This window comes from Primulina tabacum, chromosome 7, assembly GCF_025594145.1.
Source record: "Primulina tabacum isolate GXHZ01 chromosome 7, ASM2559414v2, whole genome shotgun sequence".
Lineage (NCBI taxonomy): Eukaryota > Viridiplantae > Streptophyta > Magnoliopsida > Lamiales > Gesneriaceae > Primulina > Primulina tabacum.
This window is the reverse complement of record NC_134556.1, coordinates 36,105,538-36,121,216: the sequence shown is the minus strand read 5'-3', so window position 1 is coordinate 36,121,216 and position 15,679 is coordinate 36,105,538. Positions and strand designations below refer to the sequence as shown.

The 15,679-nt window shown below is 29.6% G+C and overlaps 1 protein-coding gene and 1 non-coding gene across 2 annotated transcripts; one reads left to right on the top strand and one right to left on the bottom strand.

Moving 5' to 3' along the window:
* Nucleotides 1–7,470: 7,470 nt before the first annotated feature.
* Nucleotides 7,471–10,484, top strand: LOC142551531 (protein DCL, chloroplastic-like). Its single transcript, XM_075660814.1, has 3 exons — nucleotides 7,471–8,020; nucleotides 8,934–9,048; nucleotides 10,070–10,484. Exons 1-3 carry the CDS (start codon nucleotides 7,641–7,643, stop codon nucleotides 10,244–10,246), a joined length of 672 nt encoding a protein of 223 aa, XP_075516929.1. The 5' UTR covers nucleotides 7,471–7,640; the 3' UTR covers nucleotides 10,247–10,484.
* LOC142552413 (U5 spliceosomal RNA) lies at nucleotides 8,222–8,355 on the bottom strand. Its single transcript, XR_012821746.1, has one exon. It is a non-coding gene; the product is annotated as a U5 spliceosomal RNA (small nuclear RNA).
* Nucleotides 10,485–15,679: the final 5,195 nt, after the last annotated feature.

Below are 15,679 nucleotides of genomic sequence, written 5' to 3'. Positions count from 1 at the left end.
GAGCACTGTGGTTAGGTGCAGCGCAATGAATAAATGGTATATTGGGGCACACACTTGTTTTAAAAGAAATATATATAGTTATTTTATCAAGTAGTATATTCAAGTGAATATTTAATTACTCCGGCCTAACACAATAATACCAAATTAATTTCTATAATCCACTCCCGTTATTTAATTAATAGCTAATAATTTTAGGCAAAAACTTGTGTGAGACGGTCTTACGGGTCGTATTTTGTGAGACAAATCTCTTATTTGGGTCATCCATGAAAAAGTTTTACTTTTTATGCTAAGAGTATTACTTTTTATTGTGAATATCGATAGGATTGACCCGTTTCACATATAAAGATTCGTAAGACCGTCTCACAAGAGACCTACTCAGATCACGTTGTATATGTATATAAATATTTGAAAGACACAGTTCTAAAGTCATAGTGTATCAATATTAATTAAAAAAATTGATAAAAGGATACAAGATTTGTTAATATTAATAAATAATATCAATATAAGATCCAAGATTTAACCATATTCTTGAAAAATAATGGATTTAATGTATTTTTTGTTATATGAGTTTTTGAGGATCTGACAAGTAGAGAAATTCATTACAATTTCTTAAAATAATTTTGATATAAGATCTAAATTGATAATATTCTTGAGGAAGATTATTAAAGATATAAGATTTATCAGAGGTTATTGATTTAATTTCAATGCTTTGAAGAAACATGATTTATTATTTGTCTCTATTTCTTATGAATAGTGATTTTATGTTCAATGAAGAACTGCATATGCTATTAAATAAAAATTATAAATGTGTGACAGTGAGTCCAGAACATCATCAACTGAAAAAGAAAATAAAAATTAAACAAAATGAAGTGGTACCATAATTTATAATGGGAAACGAGAATGAAGGTAACTTACGCATGATGATGGCTGTAGGTTGATTTATGACTTTGAGTTATTTATTTATTTAATTATTAAACTAATTTATTTTGGTATATTTTTAGCTTTTTGTTTATTGCTTGTTGGGTTTAGAAATTATCACAATCTTGATTTTGAATTTTTTATGTTTTGATGATATCTCACAGCTCAGCGATGTAAATGACTAGCCACCAAATCTGTGGCGCCCCAAACCTCGTCACGTAATCATACAACATATGACGTCATATGCATTCAAATTTTCTTTTCAACGACGTAATAAGATATGCATATAAGACAAAATAGTGCAATTATCACACTATCTACATCAGTGAAGTAGAAACAGATAATAATTACACACATATAACTCAAACACAACGATGAATTATATTGTCTCTATCCACTATCAACTATATGACTTCTTTGACTAGACACACCTAGTCCTTCACATCTATCATATCTCGGCAATAGTCTTGTAACTTGTCCAACAGAAACAGCCCCCAAAGGGTGAGTATACACGAGTCATATAATCGAAATACATAACAGTTACATTAACAACAACATAAAATATAACTGAAATGATAACAGAAATACCCCCTTTGATGTTTCTGGACAACCAGCTATCAATAACCTCAACAACATCACACTGCAACAATAACATCGACGATACGTCGCACCCCTACTCCGGCGACAGCAATATCGTCGAACGAACAACAACATCAACGATACGTCGCACCCCTACTCCGACGACAGCAATATCGTCGAACGAACAACATCAACGATACGTCTCCCAACAACGACATCCAACATCATCAACAATAATAACAACAACAAATATAATATCAAATCACCCAATTCCAAATATTTACTATCGTTCAACACAATAGTATTTATCAATACTAAACAATAACAACATATGATCGTACATCAACACGTACCTGATAATCGATTATATATATAAAATCTAGATATTTCTTTGATCCTGAGGCTTGTGACGTATCTAAATAATTCAACAACAACTATCAGATCATTGTCGCCGTATCAACACAGTCATAACATCCTCAATATATAACATCAAATAGTTCAACACAATTAATTCAACAAAATATACGATTATACATTCTTATCGTTCAACAATTAATATTTCGATGTATTTAATTCACAATACTAACATCAAATACACCCTAATAAATTAACTTCAAATAATGGGCTATTTTACAACATCCGTTAAACTACGAAAATTTTATACTAACATGTAGTATATACTTCTTAGACTCCGAATATATAATCAGAATTAATAACAACTGAAAAACAGCTCACCAATTTCAACTTAACAATTAAAATCCTTAATTATAATAAATTGGGAATAATTCAAAATAACACCACTATAATCTTCTATTCTTAGTTAAAATCATACACTACTCAACAATTTTCAATTTATGGATAATTTAATAATTTATCAGATTTATTCCAAAAATCGACGAATTTCAAATATCATCAAAACTACAAAATTTATACATCAAATCGAAGACCTCATATCAACGATTCCAGAATTAAAATCGATTCATCGATTGGAGAAACCGATAAGTCACACGATCGAAAAGAAATATCAGAAACCCTTATTTTTCTCCACTCTCCATTCTACCGTCACCTTCTGAAAACTCTTTGAATTGAATTTAAATTTCAATTCCACCGACTAACTTTAAATTTCCACTTTTAAATATTATATTATATTATTAATAATATAATATAATATATTTAACATTTTAGCAATGGTATATCCTTTTGGATCAGTTAAACGATCAAATTTTATAAAACTCAAAACATGAAACTTCTATATCTTTGAGTTTTCTACGATATATCTAAATTTCAAATAATTTGAACTTCAAATGACCAAAATATGTCATATTTCATTCTTTAAAAATTATTAATTATTTACTAATCTCACATTACTAAATCAACAAATTGTGATATTTACTTCTGGCATTACAAAAACTATTATAGAAAACTCAATTTGGGATAAGTCGTATTCAGGTCTGTTGGGCTAAATCGAATGTTTTATAGGCAAATTGGTGGTTGCAACACCAAACTGATTGCAACAAGAACAACAATCAGTTGAGCATAAGCAGTTGTAATATTTTGGTCAATCTGATCAGCTCGATTATCCAAATGGAATGATGCAGTATATGTTACAAAGCTAAGATGATTATCTAAAAATTATCTACACAATTCAAAGTTTGAATCAAATTTTAAGATAATAAATGACGATAAAGATACTAGTTCTGCACATACTGAAATATGCCTTGCAGATTTCATCATACCTCTGTATATCTCACCAGTTTGGTTCAGTTTGGTTCAGTCTAGCTAACGAGCCAAACTGAATGATCGGTTTAGCTGACGAATCCAACTGACTGCAGACCTCTAAATCAATTAGGCTCGGGAAAAATAGCCAGCAAGACGGAAATGACCGTTTCAATATCAAAAACAGTACAAAAATTTTCTAACAGTCATATTCTTTTTTCAACTGTTCATATCATTGTTGAAGGCTATAAATACAACATCTTGAATATCAAATATAAGCTTTTAGAGGGGATTCAAAGTATGAGCATCTTACATGAAGAAATAAGCTAGAATGAGAGTAAGAACAAGTGTGAGGATACATTTGATATATGAATACATAGTAAATAATTAAATTCTCACACACAATCACTCACAAATATACATGAGAGTTGAGCTTCAAGTTTGGATAAGTGAGTCTTCACATAAAGACATCAAAAATTGGATTTATAGTTTTGACATAAGATACATTAAACATTATACAGATTGTGAGGTTACGACCTACAATCGAGAGTGTGTTACGAGTTTCGATTAGACAATGAATAAGTCTTAAGTGCACCTGGAACCAACTCAATTTGGTGATCAATAGTCCTTCGGGGAGGAAGAGCTCTCGTTAGTTGCATCGGAATATGTTTTTACAAGGAGCTGTGTAAATCAAATTTTTCTATTGCATACTTCCTTAGGAGAACAAGGGGTGATGTAAGAGTTGTTAATCTACAAACATCCATAAAAATTTTCGTGTATATTTGTTTATTGAATTTATTTACTTAATACTATTTTTAATATAAATTGCTGAAGCATTTTTATGTGTTCTTCAAATACCAAAATATTACATATTAAGTGTTTGATAAAACGGTTATACCAAAAACGTTTTTACACATTCAACTTGTATATCTTTTAAATATTTCACCAAAATATTTATTCGGTTTCCATGAATGATTATTTTGAATGTCTTCCACTTGTTTTGAAATCAAAGTTGATTTAATTCATCGATGGTCAATATTTCAAGAACCAAGCAATTGTATCTCAATGATTATCCATCAATCGATCATATCACTGCTCTAACATTCCTCGAGTTTTTATGGTGAATTAATATATTTAACTAAATTTTAGAAAATTATAACATGTATTCTGATTTGATTCATCTAAAAAAAATTAAGACATAAAATAATTTATCATTTTTGTGAATCTATTATATTAATCATAAATTGCAAGAGACATTGCATGAAATATGAAATTTCATGATGAATTTTCTAATCTGGGATTTTTTTATTTAAGCTCATATCTTATTTTACTTGTAAGTAAATGTAAAATACACTAGAAACGTGATCGACCAATTAATTCAATGAATACAATTTGGTTAATATTATTCATGAAAAATAACATATATATTAGATGAGATTTTAACAAATTATGTGTTATCGCATAAATTTTGAGATCGAAATGATATAATTATCTATGATTATTTTTTCTCCTAATATGTAGTTTGTTATTATACAAAATACTCGGTATCTAGAACTACGATTGTAGTGATTGTCAATAAAAAAGATTGAAAAATGTGACATATGATCACATTTTAACTCAAAGCTTTTAACTCAAAGTCGGTTATGAGAAAATATTTTTAGTTGTCATGAATGAATTAACTTTATAGTGAAATATATAGATAATCATTATAAGATTTGAGATGTCAAATAGAATTAGATTCGACATCTAAAATTATAATTTCAATAAAGCATCATGTAATTATAAGATTTAAAATTATCATGTTACATATGATACATTAGGCTTAATACCCTTAAAAAATTTACTAAAATGGTCAAATATTTAGAATTATGGATTGAAAATTTCCTATCAGAAATATATGTTAATAAGCTATAGTACTAAGAAGATATACTCAAATACTTTTATATTTTATCATGTGTTGATGATTCTTTGGTCATTTAATATTTAAAGACGAAGAAAAATATTTGGTATTGAAGTATCATATCTAAGCACAATTTATGCATTCTTATACTTCACAAAGTGTAATAGTGAGATTATGGATTTATATAAAGATATTACCAACAATTGAAGATAATGTGTTTAATCTTCTTACAAAGTTATCATCTGCATAAACTTTTGACAAATCAATACACAAGATAGAAATGTGGCAACTTAATATTTTCAAGTGATGCTTACAATAGGGAGAGCAGTCAAAGTTGTACTTTTTTTCTTCGTCTATGATTTTTGTGAAGACCCGAAATCTTGCAAAGAGAAGACTTGTATATATCATAGGAAATTTCAGTTCATTTTGGCACAATATTTTCGAGTTCCATGTAATCATAATCTTGAAAATTTGAATAATCATATTCCACTCATTATTGACCATTTATCACCATTTTAATAACTAATTTAAACCACAATAAATTAGTCACTAAACTATCTATATTAAGAGCAAAATAATGATAATTAAGAGAAGATTAATGACCATGAATATGTGTTTTTATTATGAGATTAATGGTCATGAACATGTGCCATTAAGAGGAGGTTAATGACCATAAATAATGACATTTAAGGTGAGATAAATGACAATGAATGGAGTTACCATTCACCTTACTCTTGGAGGTCTATAAATAGAGGCTTTGGTTCAGTGTAAAATCACACCAAAAATCCTCTCAAATCGCTCATAAGTCTTGACCATTTCAAGCAAAGAGGAGAGGCTGCATTCGGCCATTGTAGTATTGTCCAACTGCTGCCCAAATCATGATCGAGATACTGTCGAAGTGCTGCTCGTGTTCGACCCAAGTTTAACCCAAGTATCGGTTAAGTTTGAATCGTACATTAGAACTAAGAGTAAATGAGCTTTTGATATATTTTTCATTCTAACCGAGTTTTTATTTTTGTATATATAAAGTTTGACACACTTGTTCTTTGTAAGTGTGCTTATATATATATGTATATATATATATATGTATATATATATATATATATTCGATAAAGTTTGCACACTCATTTTGTTCGATAAGTAGGCTTTTGCTATATATAATTATTTATAAGTATACTATTTGATATATATATCGACATACTTGTTCTTCATAAGTATGTTCACGTTTGTGCAAAAATAAATTATGTATATTTCTTGAAATACAATCGACATATGTTATTTATTCGATTTGCTAAATAACATTTGCAAGCATATTTGAGAAAAATACTTTTGAAGTCACTGTTATGATTCGCATTTGAAATGGTCAAGAAATTTTGATATTTGATTTGGCCTTGTATATATATATATATATATATATATGCATTTATTATCAACTATGACCGATCGACCCCCACTTACTGAGTGTTTCCCCAAACATTCACTCTACCTTCTCCAGATAATAATGAAGATCAAGTAGACGAGGAATAATGACATGTTTTGGAGTTGGTGATTTCGAGACATGAAGATTACTCGCTTATGTTCTTCCTAAGTTTTGATTCAAATTATATAACGCTTTCGCACATTTTATTTCGTTTTGGGAATTTATCGCAGTAAGACAACATTATTTTGAGTTAATTATGAAATAGACTGGTTTTGGCTTATACTGAAATACGAGGCTTGTTGTTTGTCGATTATGTGATCATTGAACAACGTCGGTATCGACTAACACGGTCTCGGGCCGTGACGATTTTTCCCACACGGTTTTTCATAACAAAATTTTTAATGATTCAATTATAAAGTAGCGAGATATCATGCTATTTTTTCTTTATTAGGATTTTGTCTCAATGAGTTTTTCATTGTAAAGTTTTAAAAGAAATTATTTATTATTGTATTTTTTTCGCTCATATTTTTTTCACAAAGTTTTATCGTTAAGATTTCAACAATGTAGCATTTGAGTCCCGATGAATTTACCAAGCATCCATCCTGCCAAATGGAGATGTTGACGATTTAGTTGTTATACAAATAATCATTTCAGAGGAAATGTTATAAATATATTATGGTTGTAGATGATTATTCATATATTCTTAGATTTGAGAGATTTGTGATCATGATAAATATGTCAAAATAAAAAGATTTTTATTTAGTAATTTTACCCTATTAATAAGGTGATTGAATTCAATAAAAATTAGACATAATTTTTTTTTTCATATGAATTCTCTGTATTCATATATCTCTATTACTCTTATTATTTATGACGTCTACATTATTATATGTTTACAACTTTGAGACTATATACCGGGTCGGATTATCTTAAAAACGGCCCGTGCCCGTCTTCCAAAATCCAGCCCGCCAAACGAAGCATCCTATTCTATCTTCTACACTTCCAGCTAAATGAAGTTCTGATTTCTGAAGAGTATGAACAAAATGATTGATTGGAAGAATTAATATAGTTGGAGAATAATTATAATTATTCCCATAATTTCATCGAATGGCTTTAATTCATTCTTCGAAGTCACCACAAATTTGTTCTTTTCACGGGAAACCCATAGCGCGTAACTTCGTTTTGCCAACATTGTCATTATCTTTTCCATTGTACAGCACAAGATTGCCAGTGAACTTTGCAGCGAAGACTGAACTGAATGGAGGCGAAGCGGGTCGAAACAGTACGGAGGCGATTACTTATGGGTCTCCCAGGAAACGTGCGGCATCGCCCGCGGCCGATGAGGAACCGGAGAAGGAATATTCCGATGATATGAGTGACAAGAAGGCCGATGGAGATGGTGAAACGTGGGTGGATTGGGAAGACAAGATTTTGGAGGATACTGTACCACTCGTGGGTTTTGTCAGAATGATCCTTCACTCTGGAAGGTATGATATTTCATTCTCCTGTTTTATGGGAGCTTCCATTTATTATACATAGGTATATATTTTTTAACAAAATATGTATGATAATGAGCTATGGTGCTATTTTTAGGTCTTTTTTGGCGGCTAGAACTGCTATTTATAATGGTAGGAAATTTGATTGATTAGTTTTAACACCTATTGAGATTCTAAGTTTTTTTTCTTTGGGGTATTCCTCGAAGGAACAACCCCTAAAAATTCGGGGTATGCCACTTATAGACGACAAGCACACGGTATTCTTTAGGAAAAGGCGAAAAAATAGCTTGCTATTGGGATTTTAAGGTTGTCCTGCTCTTGTGCGTCCTTTTGATATTGTAGAATAATTGCAATGAGTGTAATACTTATACGAATATACTATTTTCCACCTCGGTTGGTGGACAGAGTGAAACATATTTTATAAGAGTTGTGGAGGGCAAACTCGATTCTTGTACTAGTAGGATGTTAGGTTGAGCATATTCGAATTCGGCATTTGTCCAACGCAAAGATTCTAAATTTGTATTGCGGATTTCATCAAACCAGCGAATTTAAAAAATGCTTATGGGCCTATAATTTGTATTATTGTCTCAGGATTTATGCTCACCTCCTGTCTTTCAAAGACGAGGATTTTGGTAGTCGTATTGGTTGAGATTGAAGTTGTTCAATTGCTTGATGCTTGGGCACTTCAAGTTTATAAGAATATAAAATCTGAATTATGGATTTGATTTCAAGCTGGATCTCATTTTGATTTCTGTGTGTGAAATGTATATGTGACTTCCATTTGTTAACCGCACTTGTGATAACTGGCGTGAGTGCGCGAGTTTGTAAAGCTTTTGCTTTACATTCAGTTTGGTTATTCACATTTTTATGAACTAAACTTATTTATTAATTTATTTTTTTGAAGATACGAAAGTGGTGATAGGTTGAGTCCAGAACACGAGAAAACAATTCTTGAGAGGTTGCTTGCTTATCATCCAGAATATGCGAAGAAGATTGGATGTGGAGTTGATTATATCACGGTTGCTTTCTCTTCCCATCTTTGTGTGTTTGCTGTTATAGGGGCAAACTTACGATAACAGATAATGATATATTCTTTTCAATATCCATTTGGAGGAATTCTCTAAATTTAGTTGATGTCATTTTTCCTACAAAGCATAGTTATAAGTTTGTTTATTTGAATAGTTTGATACAGATACTGAGTATTGAAGATAGATGTTCTAGTTTTCATAGTTTTAAATTTATAATTTCTATTTCCATAGCATTTTCCTTGTGAGAAACTAGCGTTTGCGTTTCCGGGATGCAATTATTTAAATTATAAGTAGAACTATTCTGAAGGGATTCTGCCGTGCTTAAACCTTTTTTTTTTAAAAAAGAAAGATCACTTGTGCATCAACCATCATCAACTGATCTTTGTGATCTTATGCATGAGATACTTGTCTTGTGTACCATGTTTCTGACTTCTGAAGCATATGATGATACATTTAGGTTACTTTTTCGCAAAAGTGCAACTGATAATTGCCACTGAATGTCTACTACATTTTAATACAAATAAACTTTGAAAAATGTATTGTATGGACAAGGGGAAACAAAGGGAGCTACATCGACAACAGTGTATTTTTCTTCTTATTTTCGTTAGTCTTTGTCTGCTGTTATTAAACGTGTGGCTTAAAGAGAGTGAAAAGTGGTTCTTTTGACGGTCAGAATTAAATAACTGTAAGATTTTAAAGGTACTGTCTTAATTATAAAAAAAAAAATCTGTTAAGCTAGATAATCGACGTGTGAAAAACTGGTAACTTGTGACTTTACTGAATGCCTTCAATTTCAATGAAAAGTAGAGTTAACACAGGGAATGCATGAAACTAAGACTTCCTTTTGAGATCATTTCAATCAAATAGTTGCATACTTCTTATCTGAGAGTTCCACTGTAGTATGTCGATGAAAGCTACTTCATTCGCATTCACACACTAAGGCATGTATTTCTTTGGTCCTTCAATGTTGGTAGGTAATTGAAATGCAGATATTTTCCCATCTACTTCACAGATTGGGTATCATCCTGATTTTGGAAGCTCGAGATGTTTATTCATAGTTCGAAAGAATGGGGAATTGGAGGACTTCTCCTATTGGAAATGCTTGAAGGGTCTGATCAGAAAAAAGTATTCCCTGTATGCAGATAGTTTTATTCTTAAGCATTTTCGGAGGCGTAGACGTAATGACTGAAAGGAAAAATCATAAACCAGTACTTACCTAGTCCGCTGTGTCAAGAAATTTTTTGTCATTACTTTCGTATTTCTAAAACTCTTGTATTTACGTGTTACACTCGAAGAACATAGTCAATGGATGATTGTATCGATTTAAAATAGCTGCTTCCTGTATAAACATTAGCATTCACTTATTTGACAAAATACATTATTTGTATTGTTTGTTGTAAGAGACAATCTTGAATTTGACCTCTGAATATGGCGCAAAAGCACGAGCTGGATCAAATGTTTGATGTATAGGTCGAGAGAGTAGATTGATTTGCTTTCCCTCTTGTGCATCTTCTGTACTGATATTTCTGGCAATATGAAAAATGGGCTTCTTTAATCAGAACTCTTGTGCTCCCTCCCTCTCAAATACAAAGACTACAATTTTTTCGTTTTTTTCTTTCAAATATATAATCCAATTTTTATATTTAATATTATTTTATCTATATTTTTAACAATCTACCTGTATAATTAAATACATTAACTACTTACCATATTTTTTTATCTTATTAAAATATTCAATAAATGAGGTTAGAATTGAAAATTTATTTCTTACATTTATTTTTCAATAACTATGAAAACACACACAAATCTAAATATATGAAAAAGATAAATATATAGCGAGCAGTACCATGATTCTGTGTTCTTTTGTTGATGATGATTTTGGGGTAGCAAAATCTAGTTTTGAAAATCGAAATTAAAATATTAGAAGAAAATAATAACCATGATAGTTTGAAAATTAAATGTATTTCATTTTTTTTCTTGAGACGAATATTGTTCTTATTCAAAAAAAAAAAAAAAACTTATGAGATTGTCTCATGAGTTATTTGTGTCACTCATAAAAAATTATTATTTTTTATGCCCAGAATTGACTTATCTTACGAATAAAGATATGTAAAACCGTCTAACAAGCTACATATTCTATATTAACAGTACACATTATAAGATAAAAACGAAGGGGTGTTTAAATTTATTTGGTGATTTTTTTTAGAAATTAATCAAATATTATTTTATTTTATTTTGTGACCATAACGGCTTCGAAAAAAAAAATTTATGGAACGTACATACGTGTCTATTTTATAATGAATCAAGGGATTTTCGAATGTTTGGGTCAAATCCAATAATCTGAACTCAAGCGCATAATAACATTTTTTATAATTAAATCATCAGTGACGGAAAAATGGAACACCAAAGCCAAATCGAAGCCAAGTGTCTATTTTTGGTAATATGGTTGGGTACCAGTACCACGAAGTTAGTCGATCGGGTAAAAGCTAACACTGTCGGAAATCACCTGTTTTTTTGGGCTAAGACAAAGAACTAATTTTATGTCATATATGTCTTCTATGTTTCTATTGTGTCTCTAAGGGTTAAGTATGTTATTTCGACTTTATTCTTAGTAATTAAGATACCAAACTGACGTTAGAATCCAAATCAAGCGGATTGTTTACGTCGATATCGATCCAAACAAAATGCAAGTTAAGTTATAGAAAAAAAAATAAGGAAACATATAATAAATACAATGAATTTTGAATTGATTGATTCAAAAATCCAAATCATTTTTTGGTATGGATAAAAAACTTCATATGTTATGTTATTCAAGTCTCGAGTACGAGTTGATTTGATATGATTGATTATATATCATCATATAAACGATAAAATACTATCAAGAACATGCAAATATTAAAGACCGATCCAATAAATACAACACTTGAATAAGGGAATGTTTGGAAATTATTATTCAATTTTCTAATAATTTTATGTTTACTTATTTTCGTAATATGGCTTCAATTGTTCGTTCGAATGTTTTAAGAGTAAATTAAATAAAAACTTAGAATTAAAGAAGGTCGTCACTTCAGTTTATGGGGCACATTGATTTTTATTTTTTTTTTGATTTTTTTTTTGAATTTTCTTTTGGATTATAACTATTAACTACTAATTACTTGCACTAATGAAAAGAACATGAAAACTTAAATGAATAAGCAATCATTAATGTATCACAAGTGTCGTGCGTTGGTTGTTCTTTCAAATGACGCCAAATGCGATTTTGTCAAACTTGAACGGTCACTTTCGAAACAAAATGTAATGATATTTTTATCCGCAATTAAATAATACGTATTTATTTATTTATTGAAAATATATATTTAAGATATTGCATAGATAGGAAAATTATTTAGTTCAAATTTTCAGAAATAATCAGAGATGTTAAAATGAGTTAGTCTATTGGTTATTACATCTTATAAATTTAAAATAGGTAGGTTGAATTAGTAATCCACTAATTTCTCCATTTTTGAAAATAGACCTATGTTTTCCTTGTATCGTCTCGCCTGATAGTGACTTGTGGGTCGATCGACCCATCTCACCCCGTCAAATTAGATACAAACTTGGTTAAGTTCGTTTGTCCATTAGTCCGTCCGTCCGTCCGTCCAACCGTCTAAAATAAATAAATTTGATTGAAAATTTCTCAACCAGCTAACCTTTATTTTAGTAGTTTGATGTGTCTAGAAGTAAACAATTGGTTGAATTCATTTCACATAGAATACATGCGTTATTAAATTGTTTGATGAATCCAGATGTCGCCGAGACCACCTTATTTTTAAAAAAATATAAAATAAAATAATAATAATAATAATAATAATGGTAGCATATGAGATGGTTAATTAATTATTTTGAAGATATAAATTTATATTTGAAAAACATTATAAATAGTATTTAGAATAATTTTTAAATATAAATTATTACTTTAGACCTTTACCGAATTTTTATATTACTTTTGGATGACGAGTCTTTGAAGTATATTTGAAATCTATTTTATTATTTAATTAACAATTAAAAATTATGATTATTTTTGTTGTATTTTTGTGATCCCCTTTTTTGATAAGTTCGGAATACGATCACTTTAAAATTAAGGATATCCTATTTAATTTTTTCTTTGACTTTTTCCTTTTTCAAAAAGCAGTTAAACTTATTAGCCAAGGCTTGATCTGACAAACTTGATTTATACGGTCAAGGGAGGGACAAATTCTCAACCAGTTAGTTCTTAAAAATTCAAAACTATTTTTTAGCTTCATATCTTGAGCGCGAAACAACAATTAAATTAATTTTTATTTTATTCGTAAATGAATACACGCGTTTTGTTTAATTAAATGATAAAAATATTGCCTCCATAGAATATCCAAGTTGGTGGAGTAAGTGATCAATGTTCATACGTTCGATTCTCCTGACCAACATCTTCTCGAACGAGCCTGTTACACATGGTTTTTCCAGTTCGATTTATCTTAATGACGTAATTCGTAAGATACCGTGTTAGTCCTAATGTTTCCTCAATGCGTACCGAAAGGTAATGGATGATGGTTCTTACATCATCCAAAAGAAAATTTGATATAAATATCTGGATAATTTGATACATGTTAGAGTGTAATAATTGTCTGTGAGAGGAAAACAATCGAAACATGATGTTTGAGTTGTTGTATAGTTTAAAAGTTTTGAATTACACCGTTCCTAATAATATATTTTTGATAAAACGATAAAAACTAAGTCATGCAATATATAATGTACTTTTATCAAGAATTACAAGAGATGTTTGATAGACCAATCTTGCATGAATCGAAGCCTAGCTACCAAAGAACAAGAAGCAAGGTAAGAATCGCAACTTTCAATGATTCTTGTAATTTTCTCTGTAGATTTGGACTCGTTTTTTCTCTGATTGTCGTAAAAATTTCATAATTTTAGGGCCCTAGAAACTATCATAAATCATATGTCGTAAGATAATATATTAACTTAATTTTTAATAATACTCAATCACGTGCGTTGCCTTGAATTAATGCTTGAAACTTCACGACGCACCACTTGGGATTAGTCACCACAAGAAATTATTATTCTATGTGTGAGGGAAGTGGAACTGTTCGACGGTTCTGTCAAAGTAAAACCACCTAAGGACAAAAATTAAAATTATTTTTTAATTGATATACGTTTTGAATGATAAGATATTAATTATTAAATATTTTTATTTTGCTCAAAATTTGAATAAAATTCTATAAATGTCATCTATATATTATCGATAAATTAATACATACACATATATACGTATAACATGAGGATTATATATTATATTGGATATTACTTTAAAAGGATCTATTGTGTGCCATTTTTTTCTTAAATAAACTTCTGTCGTATATTTAAATACATATGAGAGATACGAGCGGTGTCTGAGTTTGTGAAGTTGGTGAATTCTTAATTAATTATCATGAGTTCAATTCTTCCTACCAACACTTTCTCATTTCAGTAAAGTTGACATGGTTAGTGTGATTTGTAAGACTATTACGTTAGCTCCATAATTTACTCATTGTAAATCGAATGATAGCATTGTGAGTTTCACTGTTGTTATAAAAAAAAATACATAGGAGAGGGTTATTATTATTTTTATTTTTTTACAAAAAATAGTGGTTTCACTGACCATAAGTTCATCTATAAATGATTAATAGAATGATGCATTATTTTATTAATATGTTAAAAAATCAAAATGTTGGGTGATTAATGATATTATTATTTAATATATTATCATTCGTGTCATTTGGTGATTAATGATATTATTATTTAATATATTATCATTCGTATCAAAATGACGACTTAAAGTATTGATTAAGTACGAACGTCTTTTAGTAACTATATTAGTCACAAACAAAGATGATAATTTTTCTCGCACGTTGGAGTTCTTCAGGAAAACCCGAAACGGAGCACGTTCGGAGATTGGTTTTTAGGTATGGATTCCGTTATGAGATATTTCAAATCCTTGCTGCAAATTAGGAGATGATATAAAGATGTTATCTTCATTCCCGAATTCGTCTCGATAATAATAATAATAATAATAATAATAATAATAATTATTATTATTATTATAATAACTTTTCGTAACAATTATTGTATCAATATGGTTAAGTAATATTGTTTAAGTAATATTAATATTTATATATATATATGAGATTATTGTATCAATATCGTTAAGTAAATTTGAAGACTTTTTGGGTCAACTCAACTGATATTTGAAGTGATGATGGCCAATGTAGATGAAGATGAAGATTTAATCCCCACATGGTCGAAGATGTGCGGATGAGAAACTCTCTTCGTCCCATTGTCATTTCTAGACTATTTGAAACAAAAATGTGAATTTAACATCCGCAAGGTCGGAGTTGAGGATTTTCTAATTATATGGAACCGAGGATGGAATACCCACTTAGAAAAAACAACATTGAAACAGAGATAAAGACGGTTTTTAGATCATCCATAGTCACAAAACAAACATCACATACAATAACCCTATTGTTTAAAATATTAAGTTAATATCATTATATCTACATTTTACATAATTAAAATATTATATTATTTAAATTTCAAAAATCGATTATCAAAA